The sequence below is a fragment of the Pygocentrus nattereri genome, chromosome 26 (assembly GCF_015220715.1).
Source record: "Pygocentrus nattereri isolate fPygNat1 chromosome 26, fPygNat1.pri, whole genome shotgun sequence".
NCBI classification, from domain to species: Eukaryota; Metazoa; Chordata; class Actinopteri; order Characiformes; family Serrasalmidae; genus Pygocentrus; species Pygocentrus nattereri.
The window spans coordinates 4705712-4725677 of NC_051236.1; the positions used below are offsets into that span (position 1 = coordinate 4705712).

Genomic DNA, 19966 nt, shown 5'->3' on the forward strand with positions numbered 1-19966 from the left:
CCGACACCCGTATTTGTACAGTAGGCCCATCTGTGGTCCAGTAACCTCCTCAGAACCTTCGCAAACCCACTTTCTTGTCAGTAGGCCTCTGTGGAGTCGTAGAAGTGGACCCTTCAAAACTGGCCATAATTCCACCTAGCTGTCCCGCACCCCTCCCATTTCCTCAGTGTTTCCTCTAGACATAAAGAGGCAGCAGTGAAAGCTAGACAAATATTTCATGGGTAATAGCAGTGACACTCTCCTTCCTGTGCTTGAAGCACGAACCTGTGACATTAAGCTAAAACTCCACAACTACGAGGAAGAACCTCTCGCCTACCATAAACAGTCTTTTGGAAAGCTGTGTACAGACAACTAAAACATTACCTCATCCACTCCCTGCTGTGAAAACATCCCTACTTCAAAGCACCCGAGTGTTTTCGGTACTTCAGCATGTGTGCCCTGGCGAGGGGTGAGAGGCTGGGGGGGTCATGGGGGGGGTGCACATGTATTATTTTTCTCAATCTTTCATGCATAAGGGCAAGGGCATTACATATTATGTGATTTTTGGATGCAGTTCGGCAGGAAGCCTGCCCGGCGCTTGGATACCTTTCAACAATTTGTGGACGCAGCGATGCGTGGCTTTGTTTACTCAATGGCCTGGGAGCTGTGAAATCAGGTACTTATCTGCCATTAATCTTTTCACTAGACTTAGACCTATCATTTGTCATTTTGGCCGATTTGACCTCTTTTATTTTCATAGAAGTATCAGTTCTGGCCTTGGCCTTGGCTCTGCATAACTAACCCAGTATGTGCTACATACAGCAATCAAGCACAACATTCTGACCACCTCCTTCTTTCTACGCTCATTGTCCAGTTTATCAGCTCCACTTACTGAATAGCTGCACTTTGTAGTTCTACAGTTACAGACTGTAGTCCATCTGTTTCTCTGATACTTTGTTACCCTGTTCTTCAGTGGTCAGGACCCCCATGGACCCTCACAGAGCAGGTACTGTTTGGGTGGTGGGTCATTCTCAGCACTGCAGTAACACTGACGTGGTGGTGGTGTGTTAGTGTGTGTTGTGCTGGTGTGAGTGGATCAGACACAGCAGTGCTGCTGGAGTTTTTAAACACCTCAGTGTCGCTGCTGGACTGAGAACAGTCCACCAACCAAAAATACCCAGCCAACAGCGTCCTGTGGGCAGCGTCCTGTGACCACTGATGAAGGACTAGAGGATGACCAACACAAACTGTGCAGCGGCAGATGAGCTATCATCTCTGACTTTACATCTTCAAAGTGGACCAACAGGGTTGGAGTGTCTAATAGAGTGGACAATGAGTGGACACAGTGTTTAGAAACTCCAGTGTGTGATCCAACCACCCAAATAGTACCTGCTCTGTGAGGGTCCATGGGGGTCCTGACCACTGAAGAACAGGGTAACAGAGTATCAGAGAAACAGATGGACTACAGTCTGTAACTGTAGAACTACAAAGACCAACTATACAGTAAGTGGAGCTGATAAAGTGGACAATGAGTGTAGAAACAAGGAGTTGCTCATACTATTATGCGGAATGAACAGCGCAGCCTGTGTTGTAGCCGGACCTGTTAGGCGGTGGAGCCGATTCTTTGACATTGCTGGAGAGGAGGAGGAGAGCTAGTTAGCTATAGAAGCTGTGAGGAGCCGCAGTAAAACTCCCTGATTCCGGCTGGAGGAGCTGCAATAATCCGTTATTGTGACTTGTGGCGGAACCATGTATCGGCGCCCGTTGCAGTCCGCCTTCAGAGCCGCGATAAGCGCCTGTCCGGGCGGCCGGAGCGCGCTGGGGAAGGTAAACAGAGCTACGTGCTAATGCTAACAGCCCCGCTCAGATTAGAGCCGCTCCGTTTATTTACTCGTTTATTTGGTGGTTAAACTCATTAATTCAGCCTGGTGTGCCGTTCGTCTTCACGTAAAGGGTGGTAACACGAAATAAGCGCATTTTCTGTGACTTTAGCTGCGGATAACTGTAGTCATGGACTTGGCTTGGAAGCTAACATTAGCCAGCTGGAGCTTATTTTAGAAAGTAAATATTCAAAAATAGACATATTTGGTGCCTTTCCCTGTTCAGTGGCCTCTATTCAGTTAGTACTAATGTCTATTAGTAACCTAGTGTATATATAATGTGGATTGTGTAATGCCATTAAATAACATTAGCTACTGCCCATTAAAACCTGATGGTTTTGCTCTCTGCTTAATAATCCCAGAACACCTGGTAAACCATTAGAGTCCTTTCCACTGTTATATCAGCCCATCAGGAAAACGCAGACGTCGGAATACCATTACTGGCTATGATTGCGGACTCTGATGTCTTTACAGTGGTGCTGTGGAACCAGACGTTGCCATGACTACAGCACGGATGTATTTTATTTACCATCCAGAACCACCAGAGAACCCACACCAGTCTCCTGAGTTTATGTAGAAGGTTGTTGATGGTGAAATAGTGGTAAATCTGGGGGAGTTTGTCCCTCTTTACTGCAGTAACGCCGTCTGCTTTTCTGGGGATGCTTCACACTAGATGTTTGGGCATTGCTTTGAGGATCTGATTGCAGTCAGACACAAGAGCATTAGAGAGGTCAGGTGCTGATGTTGGGTGATCACTCCAGATGGAGCTCCATCACTCCAGAGAACGCAGTTCTGCTGCTTCACCGCCCAGTGGTGAAGGACTTTGTGCAGCTGTATATAGATGCACCGTGTGGCCAAAAGCACAAGCATCTAGGAGCAACAACAGCTCAACTATAAGGTGGAAGACTACACAAACATATCCTCCATCGCATCACTCACTACAGAGTTCCATACTACCTCTGGAAGCAACGTCAGAAAAAGGATCTACTTAGAGAGCTTCATGAAATGGTTTCCATGACCGAGTAGCTGCACACAAGCCTAAGATCACTAATGCCAAGCGTCGGCTGGAGTGGTGTAAAGTGCCTTCACTGGGCTCTGGAGCAGTGGAGACGTGTTCTGTGGAATAACAAATCGCGCTTCCCTATCTTCAGTCTGATGTATGAATCTAGGTTTGGTGGAGCGTTACCTACTGGGATGCATAGTGCCAACAGTAAAGTTTGGTGGAGGAGGGATAATGAGCTGGAGCTGTTTTTCAGGGTTTGGCCTCTTAGTTCCAGTGAAGGGTGATGTTAGTGCTACAAAGACATTTCTTACAGTTCCTGTTCCAGTATGACTGATCGCCAATCAGCTCCATAAAGACATTGATCTGTTTGGTGTGGAGGAACTCCAGTGGCCTGCACAGAGCCCTGACCTCAACCCCACTGAACACCTTTGGGATGAGATGAAATGTCAGTTGTGAGCCAGACCCTCTCGCCCAACATCAGAACTTTACTTAAGATGAACGTCTAAAATCAGGCTGTCGTGCTGAAACTGCTCAGATGTTTCTACGATAGTTTTGTTGCCAATTTGGTCACGTTCATTCTTTTATTCCCCCTCTCAGATCTCATCCAACACTTTCTACAGATATCAACCCAATACAGACACCTGTTATCAGATCAGTACCATATATACATACAACTTGGTGGTTCTTTAAACTATAAAAAGGGTCTTCACACTAATAAAACTCATTTATAATAAATGTTTCTTAAAAAAAAATAATTTTTAATGGTTCTTTAGGGCAGTGGTTCTCAAAGTGGTCCTCAGCAATGGTCCACACTGTTCCTCCGACCGGATCAAAACACATAAAGCCTAGAACATACCTGTGTGCATTCTGGGGTTCCTTGAGGACCAGTTTGAGAACCAGTGCTTTAAGGAACTTTAAGTAGTTCTTATATGACATGCCCTCTAAAGAACCCTTTTTGGCACCATTACATTTAATAGTTATAAGAACTGTTTCAGTCAGACACTGTGGAGGTGGAACAGGCATCATTACGTTGTGATGGTCTTTAAAATGATTTGTTATGATGAGTCGTGCTTAATATGATCAGAGGCAAGAACTAAGAAGGTAACAGTTTCGTATCATGTTTTCTTGTCTTTCCTCCTTCAGGTTACAGAGCAGGAAGCTTGTCTCACCAAGGCTTTGGTGGCCTGTCATGTTACAGGAGCAGAAACTCCTGCTCGGACGCAAAGTCGAGCTCTTCATAGCACAAGACAGGTGAGTCCCATCCCTCTCGTGTCAAACAGCTCTGACTGAGGAGTTTTGAGATTAGGGCCTGAAAGTGGGGCCTTCAGCCATGAAGACACACTCACTCCTGCTGTGTTGCATCCACATAATCAGCAGAGGCGTCAACTCCTCGACACCGTAATATTAGTTACATTTACATTTTACCTTTATGGCATTTGGCAGACGCTCTTATCCAGATTGACTTACCGTTTGATCATTTTACACAGGTAGGTTAAGGTGGTGTTAGGAGTCTTGCCCAAGGACTATTATTGGTGTGGTGTAGGGTGTTTACCCAGGTGGGGCATTGAACCCCAGTCTACAGCATAGAAGGCAGAGGTGTTACCCACTACACTAACCAACCACCTCTCTAGTGCTGTTTGCTGTGGAGTGGGGTTTAAAAACTTGATTAATTATGAGGATCTTTTGAGGCCCTGCAGCCTTTTTTCCCAGCGTCACAGTGATTCAGAAGAACAAACACTTTTGTTGTCATTTTTTCAGGGGTGTTGTTGAAACACAGATATTTATTATTGTGGCACGCGCCAGCCCCCCGGGCCCCAAACACTCAGCGGTGACGAACCTCGGGCAGGATGCCGGGGAGAGGGCCTCCAGTGTGGGGGGGCAGAGCGCAAAGCCTGAGCTCCCCGGACGGATGCGAGGCACGAGAGTGGCAGCGGGAGGAGGAGGACGAGGATGCTAGTGCCAAACGTGAGAGGCACTAGTGCAAAGAGTGAGTGCCACCACTCTCGTGCCTCAGGCGGGTGCTTCAGGCCCCGCCTTTCTGCCAGCTCTCTCGGCTGTCACCGTCGGGGCCCGGGGGCAGGCATATGCCACAGTTATTAAAGAAGTATATAGTTATAGTAAATCTGTAGTAAATTAGGGGCAATTAATAAGTTATTTGTCATGTTTTGTGATATTCTGTGGTGCAGCAGCCTCATTGGTTCGACTGAGTTCATGAATTAGTGAGCGGGGCCAAAGCAGTTCTACTTTTTCAGTGATTACTTCCACCTTCAAGATGCATCATCAGAAGAAAATTCTGCAGGTCTATTAGTGGTTACGTGTTGGCGGAAGTGTCTTTTAAGACCTCTTGATTAAAGCAGAACTGAACCCATTTTCCCAAAATGTCTATATAACTCAATGTTGGGGATGTAAACAAAATCATTCAGATTAGTTTGATGTTAAATGGTTCATCATAGAGAAACCTACCAAGTTCACAGTGGTGGTGATGGGAACCAGACATCCCCCTCTAAAAGCTCCTCACGGAAAGTTCCTCCATGAAATGGTTATGAATTCACTGCCTGGAGACTGAGGCGCTGTTTTATGATAGATTTGAGAAGGTTTTGATTTAAAACTATTAATGGTGGAGGGATACATGTAGGCCATTGTGAGACAAAATAGTCCCCAAAGAAAACTTCATATTTCAGATTTTTACTATTTTCCATCATTAAAATGCCATATAAAACTCTGAAGACAGTTCACTGGTGGTTTGGGATATTAAATAAAACGTCTATATTTGCGTTGTTGACGTGGGCCATCATCACTACTGTAACGTTTCTTCAGTGAATCTTTTCACTTCAGACCGATATGAATGAATTTGCATTTGCATGAATTATGCAGAAATTGTAAAAAAAAAAAAAAGAATTGGTGGAATTTCCCTTTACAAACTACTTTTTACAGTATATTTTATATACAGTGTAGTAACTTGTAGTGTAAGTAAATTAGGAATAATTAAACTAGAAATTGTGTTGTAAATTTGCATAATTTTACTACCTGTGGTAGGAAAATTTTTATATTCCTTTCAGTGGAATCGCCCTTATTATTCACAAATCCGAGGCAATTTTGAACTGAAAGTTTTAATGATGGTTCTCAATCTCAGCTTGTTGCTGTTCTCTGTGGAACAGGCGCATTAATGTGGCCTTAATTGAGGAGTAATGGCCACGCTGACTTTCTCAGGGATGCTTTCTGCATGTCTGTGTCACTTGGCAGTCTGTTCACCGCAACCTGCCAAATCCCACATAATTACTGGTCAGTTGCTGTGACAAATGAGACCTGATATGGTGGACGACTCTGGCGGTTTACCTCTCCTGTGTTGTGTCTGACAGTAATCTTTGGTCAAGAGTTGGATGTTTTATAAGTTTGCACCAGGGTTATTATAGTTTGACGTTTTTGTTGTTGTTGTTTTTTGTTGAGTCCATTTAAAGTTGTTTTGTTTGTTTTAAATAAAGAATAAAGATACATTTTGGGCTTTAGTGTTATGGCTAGAGCTCTCAACTGATATAAAGTAGTTATTTGCGTTTAGTCTATTGTGTCTTAGATCTCATTTCACCTACTTTTTTCCATTTAAAAGCAGAGCATTGTGGTATAATTAATGAGTGGACAAAATAAACTTTAACAGAATGTCTTATTGATGAATTATTTCAATAATTCAACGCAGGTCCTAAAGAGAGTGTCACAGAGTAAAAGCGGTTTCCAGTTTTCGTCTCTGATGTCCAGCAAGAGGAGCGGTGTCTGCATGTTCCAACCCATGAGTGCATAAATCATATATATCACATATACAGCCAATGAGGTTATATATCACACACACACAGTGAGTGTATGTCTTATACATCAGTCAATTAGTGCTTATGTCGTATATACAGTCATTGAGTGGATATGTTGTACATCATATATTGTTAATGAGTACAGAGCCCCACTGATGTCCTGTATAAATAAAAATAATGTGTGGCCACGACTTAGTAAGGCATTGGAACAAGATAATTATCTCATGACTTAATAAGGCATGATTAACGAGATCCTAATGCATGGCCATGACTTAGTAAGGCATGATCTCGTTCTCACACAATCTGCCACGACTTAATTATCTCATTCCTACGTCTTACTAAATTGTGGAGTCTGCATGTTCTCCCCGTGTCTGTGTGGGTTTCCTCCGGGTTCTCTGGTTTCCTCCCACAGTCCAAAGACATGCAGTCAGTCCAAATGGACATGCTACATTCCCCTTAAGTGTCTGTCTGTCTGTCTGCCCTGCAATGGACTGGTGACCTGTCCAGGGTTTAACCTGCCTTCTGTCTGATGACTGCTGGGATAGGCTCCAGCACCCCCCTCCCCCCGTGACCCCGAGGTGTATATATATATATATATATATATATATATATATATATATATATATATATATATATATATATATATATATATATATATATATATATATATATATAATCAGTTAGTGGTTCAGCTCTGTGATTGTAGCTTCTCGTGATTGTAGTCTCTCATACAGCTTGTGGGTTCTTGTTACAGTGGAGGATCTCGAGGGGAACCGGAGCTCCACCAAACTGCTGCTTTTGTTAGTTTGCTGCTTGTTGATTTATCCATATTTTTTCTCTGCAAGCATCTGTCCGGAGCGGTCCGCTGAAGATGCTGAAGGTTTTGCTTTAAAAGACGTTAAAGCTGTATTTAAAGGAGAGCTACAATCATGGATTCTATCAGAGCAACATACAGCGCACTGCAGCTGGGCTTCAGCCTGCACTTCTGCAGATGGGTTGACGAGAAAATTCCGAAAATGATCTAACAGTATTAAAAAAGTGCAAATAATTTAGTTCGGTAATGCGTTAGTTATTGGTAACATTTGACAGCCCTAATAGTTATTGTCAGACAGTGGACTCTGACTAGGTTTACTCAGATATTGCCATTTTCTTGGTACTTAAGGTTTGACAAAATAGTCTAGACCGCCCTTCACAAACAAAAAACAGAAAAGTGACTGGAAAGTTTCTTTCTGCAGTGCTGTAATTATTATTAATAAGCACATTTTTCACTGCTAGTTTTCACAATAGTTTTCGTTACTGATTATAACTGCTGTCTTGTTTATGTTTACATGCCTTCACTGTGCCCTTGTCTGTAGGTGTAGATTTAGCACTAATGTCTGCTCCGTCACTCTTCTCTCCTCCTATTCCCACAGCTATGTACTGTAAAGCAGACCCCCCAGGCTTCAGAGGAAGAGGTGGGCGCTTTCACCAAACTCATCGAGGCCATGGGCTTCACTGGGCCCCTCAAATACAACAAATGGGTAAATTTAAGGCACCCCTACACTCTGCTATCCCTTAGTCACAGAGCCTCCAGCATGCTGTCATTCGGCTTCGGCACTGATTGTTTCAGAATCCAACCGCTTTCACGCGGACATTATGGTGTCTGTCAACAAAGGCACCTCTTGCCATTGATTTCAGTGAAAACGATGCGCTGACGGGCAGCAGACGTATGACGCTTTGTGAAAATTGTGCTCTGTTGTTTGTTTAAGTTTGTCATAGTGCACTCTGAAGTTTCTGTGTATTCACCAATGGGAAGAAGTGTGGGGCGGGGCTTATGTCGTCGCCTTGATGTTGGAAAAAGCTGTAGGTGAAACGAAATTGCTCCTGTCAGCTCGCATCCGGAGCCGCACCAGCCAACTCTGAAAATCTATTAGGACAGCTGGTTTATTTAAAACCCACACACTGTTTTTTTCTTAACCTCGTCAACTCCTTGAGACCACCGGTGGTTCCAAAACCGCTCTTGTTCTTCATAACGTTCATGTTCCATAAGCTCCATTCAGAAGCTGGGCGTCGTGTGAGGCTGTAGCTCTTCTCTCCAGTCTAATAGACGGTGATGTCATTTTAAACCCTTATAATAAAAGAAGCTGAACTTTGTTTTTCTACTGAAAGTCGACCCGTTTTTCCCCAAATCTGGGCTCTAAACTATAAACAGACGGCGTCTCTTCAGTGATCTGCTCTGGAAACATCACTTTTAGAAAGCAACACAGAGCGTCTGAGATTTTTGGCTTTCAGCAGTAAATTGTAAGAGTATAGTGATATGTGGAGATCATAAAACATGTTCTGTTAATCTGAGGGAACTTTTACAATAAACCAAAATGAAAAATAAAAATGTCCATTTATTTCATGCAGGTACTGAATAATATGCCTTACGATTTGCCGATGTAGACTCAGATGGAAAAACCAAAATATACCCTGGAGAATAAGAGGTTAAAATCCCAGGAAATGCAGAATAAAATATTTAAAATATTTGTAAGACCCTGCAGCTGTGTGTTTTTTAAAAGATGCCTTTTGAAATGCGAAGTACGTCTGGTCTCCTGCTTAACGGAGCCGGATGCGCTTTTTAAGAGAGTGATGCCTTTGACTGAGGTAGAAAGAGATTTGAGAGAACAAAAGGCCAAAACAGGTGATAAAAATTTTGAAACTGGCTTAAAAGAAGAATTTTGGCCTATTTTTCGCCTTAGCTTTGTTACTTTGGTGCCAAGTGTTGTACAGCTCTGGATGTTTGAAAAAAGCCAAAACTAGCCTTTCCTCTGTTGCTGACTGCAACCCCACTTCCAAAGAAGTTGGGACTTGGTGCAAAATGTAAATCAAATCAAAATGCAATGATCTGCAAATCGTTTGGACCCTATATTTAATAGAAGATAGTGTAAAGACAACATGATGAATGAAACTGATGGAAGTGATGAAATGATGATTTTTTTTAAATATAAAATGGTTTCAAGGTGAAGGTGGGGTTACATCAGGGATCAGCTTTGAGCCCCTCCTTGTTTGCAATGGTGATCGACAGGTTAACAGATGAGGTCAGGCAGGAGGCCCCATGGACCATGATGTTTGCAGATGACATTGTAATCTGTGGTGAGAGTAGAGAGCAGGTGGAAGAGAATCTGGAGAGGTGGAGGTTTGCACTGGAGAGGAGAGGAATGAAGGTCAGTAGAGGCAAGACGGAATACATGTGTGTGAATGAGAGGGAGGCAGGTGGAAAGGTGAAGATGCAAGGAGTAGAGGTAGTAAAGGTGGATGACTTCAAATATCTTGGGTCAACCATCCAGAGCAATGGACAGTGTAGAAAAGAGGTGAGGAAGAGGGTGCAGGCAGGATGGAGTGGGTGGAGACGGGTGTCAGGGCTGATGTGTGACAGAAGGATAGCAGCAAGAGTGAAAGGGAAGGTTTACAAGACAGTAGTGCGCCCTGCTATGATGTACGGTTTGGAGACTGTGGCTCGGTCTAAAAGACAGGAGGCTGAGCTGGAGGTGGTGGAGATGAAGATGCTGAGATTTTCGTTGGGAGTGACAAGGCTGGACAAGATTAGAAATGAGCAGATCAGAGGGACGGTGAAGGTGGAGCAGTTTGGAGATAAAGCCAGAGAGGCCAGGTTGAGATGGTTTGGACATGTGTTGAGGAGGAATAGTGGAGATATTGGGCAAAGAATGTTGGAGATGGAGCTGCCAGGTAGAAGGAGAAGAGGTAGACCTCAGAGAAGGTTTATGGATGTAGTGAAGGTGGACATGGAGATGGTTGGTGTGAAAGTAGAGGAGGCAGTGGATAGGGCAAGATGGAGGCAGATGTGGCGACCCCTGAAGGGAGCAGCCGAAAGAAGAAGAAGATTTTTTTTTTTAAATATATGCCCATTTTGAATTGAATACCTTCTCTGGGCCTGAGCTCATTAAAATGGACTGAGGGGAAGTGGAAAAGTGTCCTCTGGTCCGATGAATCAACATTTGACATTCTTTTTGGAAGTCGTGGACGCTGTTTCCTCCAAGCTGAAGACCACTCAGCTTGTTATCAGTGCGCGGCTCTAAAGCCAGTATTCAGGATGGTTTAGGGGGAATTAGCACGAGTGTATATTCACTTTTCAAATGGTTCTTCTGTTGCAGAAAATTAAGATAGCAGCTTTGCGTATGTACACTTGCTGTGTGGAGAGAATCAACTACGATGAATTTTTTGAAAGTAAGTCCTATTTTACTGTTTTTCAAACTTGTTTATTGATGTGTTTTGCTATAGTTTTGAAAGAGAGAGAGAGAGCGAGAGAGAGAGAGCGAGCGAGAGAGAGCGAGCGAGAGAGAGCGAGCGAGAGAGCGAGCGAGAGAGCGAGCGAGAGAGCGAGCGAGAGAGCGAGCGAGAGAGCGAGCGAGCGAGCGAAAAAGAGAGAGAGAAAGAGAGCGAGAGAGAGAGCGCGAGAGAGAGAGAGCGCGAGAGAGAGAGACAGAGTTTTCTAGTCCCGGGGAGTAATATGGCACTATGACCTTATGAGTCTTGAGTCATGCTCATTTAGAGTTTTTGAAAAAAGGACCCAGGCACCCCTCACTTCACCAGAAATGCTGAAATGAGCGTAAAGGGACCTTTTCATCGCCATCTGAAAGATTTATGTGGCACTTTACTGCCGCATTATGTTGTTTTCTTTACCAAGGGGGGGAAAAAAGCAGGTGTAAAACCCAGTAGAGGTTTTGGAACTGTTTAGTTTGGTTTAATGTTTTGTTCCTGTTGCTCTCTCTCCCTCCCTCTCTCTCTCTTCTCCCCTCTCTCCCCTCTCTCACCCGCCCCCCACACACCCTCACTTACTTTCTCCTCTCTCTTTCTCAGAGTGCTCCCTCCCCGACACACTCAACTCCTGGTTTTTGGTGGCACAGCTCCATGTCTGGTGAGTGTTTCGGCTCTAGGGCTGCAGTGATAGACACGTTTTTAGGTTTGATACTATTTTAATTTCATTCCACTTTCAACAGTTTATGCAAAATATGTCTTAAACTGCAGGGCTCTAATGATGCGCTGCACAGAATAGTTTAGCTCAGGAAAATTTCATTTCAAAATGAAAAAGATTGTAAAACAGCATGTGCTCTCATAAAATAGTGCACCTGAGCTATAAACAATGCAAATATCCAAACTCATGACACATATGACACCTTACATTGGATTATATAATGTCCATTTTCAACCCCTAAAACTGGGAATTAAACATGCTGTTAAAGTAGTATTAGACCAGATCCTCAGAAGAGAGTACGGGACATGTCTGTAATGCAGATTTCCGTTCCCATACTTTTTTTTTCTCTCGAGACTATTGAAGTATGTACGTACTCACTGTTTGCTGGGCTAAGAGACTGTATTATTGAATGTGGTTCACCTTCTTCCAGCGCCAGATGTTTAACAGGTTGTCTCCAGATGTGTGTATCAGTGCAAGATCACTTCTGGCTCCCTATAGCTGTGTTCACATTACAAGCATCCGATCTCTGACTCGATGGTTCACACTCGTTTAGGTCAGTGGTTCAAATCTGTCATTATTGTGACAAACCGACTCCTGAACTGACCCTCATGAGCTCCTCCCACTCAGTGACGTCACGTGACTGAATCACTGCATCATCAGCACAAACTAACGAGCAGAACGAGCTTCGCTGAGAAGATCATTAACTCTGATCAGCTCTCAGCTTCATTATTAGAGCCAGACGGAGGAGAAAAAGGTGAGATGAGCTGCTTTTCCACCGTTTACAGGCTTTAACGTCTGTTCGGTGCTGTTGCCATGGTAATGCTGAATGATGGCGCAGGCGCAGTGGAAAGTAAGCACACGGATTCCAATCTGAGCATCACATTAAGGTCATATGTCCACGAATCGGATACGTATCCGATCTAGGACCACATATGAAAGTGGCTCAGGTCGGATTTGAAAAGATCAGATTTGTGTCCACACAGCCCTGAAAACACCAGATCGGAGTCACATCAGGGCAAAAATCAGTGCCACTTCTGCCTGGTAGTGGAACGTAGCCTTTTTTAGGGTATTAATAACATTTTTAATGTGCTTATATGTTTTTGTTTTGTATTTTAGTCACAAAATATAGGGAACTGTTATAAAAATACACTTTTTCAATTTTATTATGTACATTGTTTTGTCTTTTTGACCCCTGAGCATCCTGAGACAATAAATATAGGCGTGATTTAGATGCGTCACTCATGTCAAATTGCACATCACTGAGTGCATTTCAGATTTTGTCTTTTGTTTATATACTCTTGAGTAATCAGGTAATGGGGGAAAATCCAGGTCTGCATCAGTCAGACTGTAATCGGATTTCTGTAATCGGCCTATAAACTCACTGAATAAGACGTGAAGTAAACCTAACGGAAAACTCAAACTTCATGCCACAGCTTTTTTTTTTTTCTTCAGTAAAATATCGCTCCACTTCACCTGAAAAAATACACGTCCAAGAATATTTAAACCCTTTATTTCATCAAGCATGTAGCGGTTTCAGACTTTGATTTCTTTCTACTGGAAATAAGCGAGCAGCATTGCCGTGAGACGCAGCAAAGCACTTTTGGAGTAAGTAAGTAAGAATTTATTTATAAAGCACTCTACACACAACCTGAGTTGACCGAAGTGCTGTACGTAAAACCAATCCCCTGGACACACTGGGTTAAAACAATAAAACAAATAAAATATGTAGTGAAAGTAACAAGAGTAAAAAGAACTTAGAAGAAATCGAGAAAGAAACCTAGCAGCACCTCACATCACTACAGTCTCCTGCTATTCAAATGCAAGTTTGTAAAAGTGTGTTTTTAGACCTGCTTTAAACACAGAGATAGAAGTGGCTTGGCGAATATCGGGCGGAAGACTGTTCCAAAGTCTCGGAGCATAAACCGCAAATGCACGATCACCTTTAAGTTTCAGCCGAGTCCTGGGAACAGTCAGCAAGTTCAGAGAAGATGATCTAAGAGAACGTTGACAGGTTGAGGGTGTTAGCAGGTCTGTAATATAAGAGGGGGCAAGCTTATTTAGTGCCTTAAGAACAAATAACAGCACTTTAAACTGTATTCTGTGCTGGACAGGTAGCCAATGTAGAGAAGCGAGCACTGGAGCGATGTGGTCTCTTTCCTTAGTGCTAGTCAGTAACCTGGCAGCAGCAGTCACTTTTGGAGTGACGTTGCTCGCTTATTTCCGGTACCGCCGTCTGTTTTCACACATGCCCAGACTGAGAAATCCGAAAGAAATCAGAGTAAGAGTTCTCGTGAACTGAGAAATCTGCTTACTGAGCCAAAATCCAGCTCTCTTCCTCAGATTTCCTAATCAGAAATTTCTAGACCTTACTTCGGTCTGAGAAATCAGAATGCGCCGTATACTTGACCATCTAAATAATCAGAGAACTCCAGAAATCCGATAATGATCGGATTGCTGAGTGCATGTAAACACACTCGTTGTTTCTGTTTATTTTCCACGAGCACAGCCAGCGCTTCTGGGGCGGGCTGTATTTTATTAATCCTACTGTTATCGCAGTTACTATGGATCCATTACTGCTTTATTGTTGGACACCTCAAACCTGCTGTGCTTGCGTTAATGTTCCTTTTATGAATTAACAGCAGAACCCTTTTAGAGTCTGCAGCTTTTAAAATGCTCAGAAATGACAAATCTGTTAAATTATTCTGCGGTTTGTCGCTGCTCTCAGTCATCACGGCGTTTCATTCCTCTTTCTCGCCTTTCATCATCCTCGCTGCCATTTGCATGCGTAATGTTAATGCACAGGTGACTGCTTTTGGCCTTGTTTATGAAAAGAGACCTTCACGGAATGTGTGATGTCATCAGAAGGAGGCAAATGATTAATGATTGTGACTGAGTGCCAGCGCGCACGTGTGTGTGTGTGTGTGTGTGTGTGTGTGTGTGTGTGTGTGCGTGTGCGTGTGCGTGTGTGTGCGCGCTGTTTCTATGACTAACACTGTGCAGAGTGACACCGAATGGAAAAGCTCAGTCTGTATTTAGTCAAACTCGCCCACAGCACACACTGCACACCTCCCTGCGCCTGGCACTCACTTCTTTAATTCATTATCCCCCCCGTTAAGGCTGTGGTAAAGTATAGGCACTACTCTTTTGGTTTCAAATGCTAAGTCGATTCTATGGGAGACATGAAAACCCAAAACTTCATAGTTTCGCATCCCAGTCGTGACCTTGTAACTAGCATGTCTTGGAACAACCCCTGGAAATTCTGGGCTAAATGTGAAAGGGGATGTAGACTTATTATGGTGGGAACAAACTGAGTGTGAAACTTCTAAACCTTTCCAGTGGCCTGTAAATGCGGAGCTCAACGTAGTCTCACCGCACTGATGCTCTCATTAACTGGCCTTTCGTTGGCACTTGGATTTAATGCAAGTTAGCACGGCCGAAAAATCCCCTCAGAAAACTCCTGCCGAGTGTGTGGATCGGGCAAAAACACTGACTTGTCACTGATCTGGTACCTTTCATGGTACTTCGTCAGTACCTTTAGGTTGGGGATACAGTTGTATCGATCCCATTGCAGTTACACCAATCAGGCATAACGTTCTGACCACCTCCTTGTTTCTACGCTCATTGTCCACTTTATCAGCTCCACTTACTGTATAGCTGGTCTTTGTAGTTCTACAGTTACAGACTGTAGTCCATCTGTTTCAGTAGCACTGCCGTGGTGGTGGTGTGTTAGTGTGTGTTGTGCTGGTGTGAGTGGATCACACAGCAGTGCTGCTGGAGTTTTTAAACACTGTGTCCACTCACTGTCCACTCTATTAGACACTCCTACCTTGTCAGTCCACCTTGTAGATGTAAAGTCAGAGACGACAGCTCATCTGCTGCTGCACAGTTTGTGTTGGTCATCCTCTAGTCCTTCATCAGTGATCACAGGACGCTGCCCACAGGAGGCTGTTGGCTGGATATTTTTGATTGGTGGACTGTTCTCAGTCCAGCAATGACAGTGAAGTGTTTAAAAACTCCAGCAGCTCTGCTGTGTCTGATCCACTCAGACCAGCACAACACACACTAACACACCACCACCACCACGTCAGTGTTACTGCAGTGCTGAGAATGATCCACCACCCAAACAGTACCTGCTCTGTGAGGGTCCATGGGGGTCCTGACCACTGAAGAACAGGGTAACAGAGTATCAGAGAAACAGATGGACTACAGTCTGTAACTGTAGAACTACAAAGACCAGCTATACAGTAAGTGGAGCTGATAAAATGGACAGTGAGCGCAGAAACAAGGAGGTGGTCAGAATGTTACACCTGATTGGTGTATATTTAAGATACATTGACTCCATACAAAGTATCTTGATACAGCTTGTTAGATTTCATGTAAAAGTGTTTTTTAAACGAATTGTGGTGAATCCTCCAGGAGTTATATCAAACATTCTCCTACTTTGGGCAGCCCCGCTTTAAAAAGTTAGTCTGTGAGGGTGTTTTACCCCAAAACATTACCCTAACCCCACATACTTGGGTCTATACTACACACCCAGCTCTGAAAGAGTTAGTAGATTGTGGAAATTGCAAATAAAACAAAAAGCACACACACACACACACACACACACACACATTTTCTAAGCCGCTTCTCCCTCAGGGTCGCGGGGGGTTGCTGGAGCCTATCCCAGCGGTCATTGGGCGGAAGGCAGGATACACCCTGGACAGGTCAAAACAAAAAGCAGTGATTTGTAAATCTACTTTCACCTGTATTTAAACAAGAAGACAGAATGCATTGTTTTATGTAGTAAACTTTGTAGTAGTTGTTTGTAAATATCTACTCATTCTGAAATTGATGCCTGCAGCATGTTCCAAAAAAAAGTTGGGACAGGAGAAATTTGAAGAAATTAGTCAAAGATGTTATGCTTGGGTACAAAAAGGAGCATCAAGGCTTTTATTAGCTGGGATGGATCGAGGCCACTTTTCCAAAAATGCATCAGCAAATAGTTCTGCTGTTTAGAAACACAGTTCCTCAATGATTAATTTCACCCTCAGCAGCGCATGAGAACATCAAAAGATTAAGATTAAGGGAATCCGGAGAAATCTCTCTTTGAAAAGGGCAAGACAGAAATCCACAACCATAAACCTGTGACCTTTGACTCCTTTAATGGCACATCATTGAAATCCAGCATACTTCTTGGATAAAATCGCCACAGGGGCTCCTGAATGCGTGAACAAGTCAGTGTCATTAAACATTGTTCCTCATTGCATCCACAAATGCAGGTTATGCGCAGTGGAAGCCAAAGATCAACCACGTCCAGAAACGCTGCCTCCTTCTCTGGGCTCAAGCTCTTCGGAAATGTACTGATGCTCCGTGGAAATGTATTGTGGTCTGATGAGTCAGCCTTTCAGATTATTTATGGATGTAATGAACATCGTGTTCTCTGAGCTAAAGAACAAAGTGTGGTCCAGATTGTTGCCCGCATAGAGTTCCTTCTAGACACCGTGTTTTTCAGCATAGCGAAATTAGAGAGTGCGAGTCTGCCTGAAGTGCTGGCCTGACATCCATTGAAAACATACTCACCAGCCACTTTATTAGGTACACCTTGCTAGTAAAAGGTTGGATCCCCTTTTGCCTTCAGAACTGCCTTAATTCTTCGTGTCAGACTTTCAACAAGGTGTTGGAAACGTTCCTCAGAGATTCTGGTTGGTTATTTGAGTTCCTGCTGCCTTTCTATCTTCTGGAGCCAGTCTGCCCATTCTCCTCTGACCTCTCACATCAACAAGGCATTTTCGTCCTCACAACTGACCGCTCACTGGATATTTCCTCTTTTTCGGACCGTTCTCTGTAAACCCTAGAGATGGTTGTGTGTGAAAATCCCAGTAGATCAGCAGTTTCTGAAATACTCAGACCAACAAAAAAAAACTAGGTGTGTTTTTGTCTTCGGTCACCAGATGGTTATTAAGTTTTGTTATAAGGAAAGGTGATGCAACATTCTTAATCCTCCATTCCCAACCTTTATGGAACATGTCGCAGGCATCAAATTGGAATGGACCTATATTTACAAAAAAAGATTAAGTTCATAAGGTGGTACATCAAATGTTGTGTTTTTGTACCATTTTCAGTTCAGTACTGGTTGAACAGAATGTACTAATCTCTTCCTTCTGTTTTTATTAGCTGTTTTATTAGCAGACTGTCCCTGATTGATTGATTTATTTATTTATTTTTTTTTTTAATTGAGTTTGTATAATGGTCGGCACGGTGGCGTGGTGGGTAGCGCTGTCGCCTCACAGCAAGGAGGGCCTGGGTTCAATTCCCCGGCTGGGTGACCAGGGTCCTCTCTGTGTGGAGTCTGCATGTTCTCCCCATGTCTGTGTGGGTTTCCTCCGGGTTCTCCGGTTTCCTCCCACAGTCCAAAGACATGCAGCCAGGCTAAATTGCCCCTAGGTCTGAATGTGTGAGTGACTGTCTGTGTCTGTCTGTCTGCCCTGCGATGGACTGGCGACCTGTCCAGGGTGTATCCTGCCTTCCGCCTGAAGCCTGCTGGGATAGGCTCCAGCACCCCCCCGCGACCCTGACGGAGAAGCGGCTTAGAAAATGGATGGATGGATGGATGAGTTTGTATATGTAGCTTAGGTTCTTGTTTTCCTCTTAAAAATACATTTTCAAAGTTTTTTAGCTCGAGCACCCCTTCTTTACCATTGTAGCTAGTAGGTTGAGAGTTTTCTCCCACACAATTGTCCAAGAACAGTTTTGTTGTCTGTGATTATGGGACAAGTACCTATAAAGTGTTCCTAATAAAGTGCATTAAAACAACGTGGCTAATTGAAGCACAAGTGAATGTACATTAATATAACTATTATTGCTTTTATTTTACATAACCCCTGTTTTAATGTAAACACTTTTATAGGCTGTTTTGCTAATTAGTATATGTTCTTAAAGGGGAAACTCCAATTTTTCTATATTTTCTGCATGATTTATGTATGTAAACAAGGGTAATCGGACAAAGGGTTCACCATAGAGAAACCTACTGACTGATGCCTTTATAGTGGTGTTCTGTGTTTATATGAAATACTGATGACAGTAAAATTGTGGTAAATCTGAAAAAAAAAAAGTTTTTGTGGGGATTTTTTTTATAACAACACCCTCCAACATGAATGGATTTTAGCAATATGTTCAAAAAAAAAAAAAAAAAAAAAAAACCTCGTAAAACAGTGGCATCAGGTGTCGTGTGCATTACGACTTCATGTAATAACTTTCTGTGAGGGAGCTTCTAGAGGTGGACGTCTGGTTCCTATCACCACCACTGTTTTGACTCAGTAAGTTTCTTCAAGCTTGCAGCAGTGTTTGTGTACATCTTAACCATTTAATTGTGCAGATATTTTGAAAGATCAGTGTAATTCCCTTTAAAACACTCACATGCTGATCCAGGGCTGTGAAAATGAGTCATAATAAAAGGACCCAGCCTCCTTTAGGTCAGCAGCTGAAGCATTCCTGCCTGTGTAATTTGTGGTCAAGACAGATTTTTTGCTCCTACTGTGCAGGATGTGTTTGGTGCGGATGCGTCAGGAGGGCAGAGAAGGGAAGTACATGTGCCGTTACATCGTCCATTCCATGTGGGAGGATGTGGAGCAGAGGAGCAAGATCATGGGGGTGAGTTCAGCCAGACGCTCACCTGGTTCCAATACGATCTGTTCATCCTCTCTGCCCTTGGCCTCGGGGGCCTTCACTTTCGCTCACTTTTACACGCCTGTGTCTGTTGTTTATAGGTGGAATTTGCTGTAATCTAAACATCATCTCACAGAAATGGCGAGTGCAGAATTCTATGTGCGTTTGAACATCTGGTGCTTAAACTGTCCATCCTCCAATCTTGTATATGAATTCCTATAGAATGTCAGCAGCAGGGCAGAATTATCAGTGGCGTGCGTACAGCAGTGGACGAGGTGCTCAAACCATGTACTTGAGTTAAAGTCGAGACACCCAAGGTAAAATATTCCTCCAGTAAAAGTAGAAGTTCCTCCCTTTAGACCTCCACTTGAGTAAAAGTACTAAAGTATTTCCCTTCAAATATACTTAAGTATAAAGTAAAAGTACTAAAAGAGTAATTCTGGCTCTGATGTCCTGTTATCATTTTTATAACCAGACTGGCTTCATGAACTCATTTCAGGTGAAAGTCCTCCAGCGTCTCTCTTGGTAAACCAGTCTTTTAATAGAACGTCATTAATTAGCGACGCTGACGTCTATTAAAATGATCATAAGCACAAAACACTGAAGGTAAACATGTTCCATCAGGGAGAACCGAGTGGCTCTGAAATCACTTTTTACACACAAGCAAAGTTTCAGTTTCAGATTTATTTACAACTTAGTTCCAAGT

The 19966-nt window shown here is 43.3% G+C and overlaps 1 protein-coding gene across 1 annotated transcript in view; it reads left to right on the plus strand.

Moving 5' to 3' along the window:
* Positions 1 to 1569: 1569 nt before the first annotated feature.
* The window catches only part of LOC108411580 (ubiquinol-cytochrome-c reductase complex assembly factor 1), a 46565-nt gene continuing 28168 nt past the window's right edge, over positions 1570 to 19966 (plus strand). The window contains exons 1-6 of the mRNA XM_017683211.2: positions 1570 to 1806; positions 4006 to 4113; positions 8072 to 8179; positions 10793 to 10865; positions 11499 to 11556; positions 19137 to 19245. Coding sequence (XP_017538700.1) covers positions 1729 to 1806; positions 4006 to 4113; positions 8072 to 8179; positions 10793 to 10865; positions 11499 to 11556; positions 19137 to 19245 — 534 coding nt within the window. The 5' untranslated portion in view covers positions 1570 to 1728. The remainder of the gene's footprint in view (positions 1807 to 4005; positions 4114 to 8071; positions 8180 to 10792; positions 10866 to 11498; positions 11557 to 19136; positions 19246 to 19966) is intronic.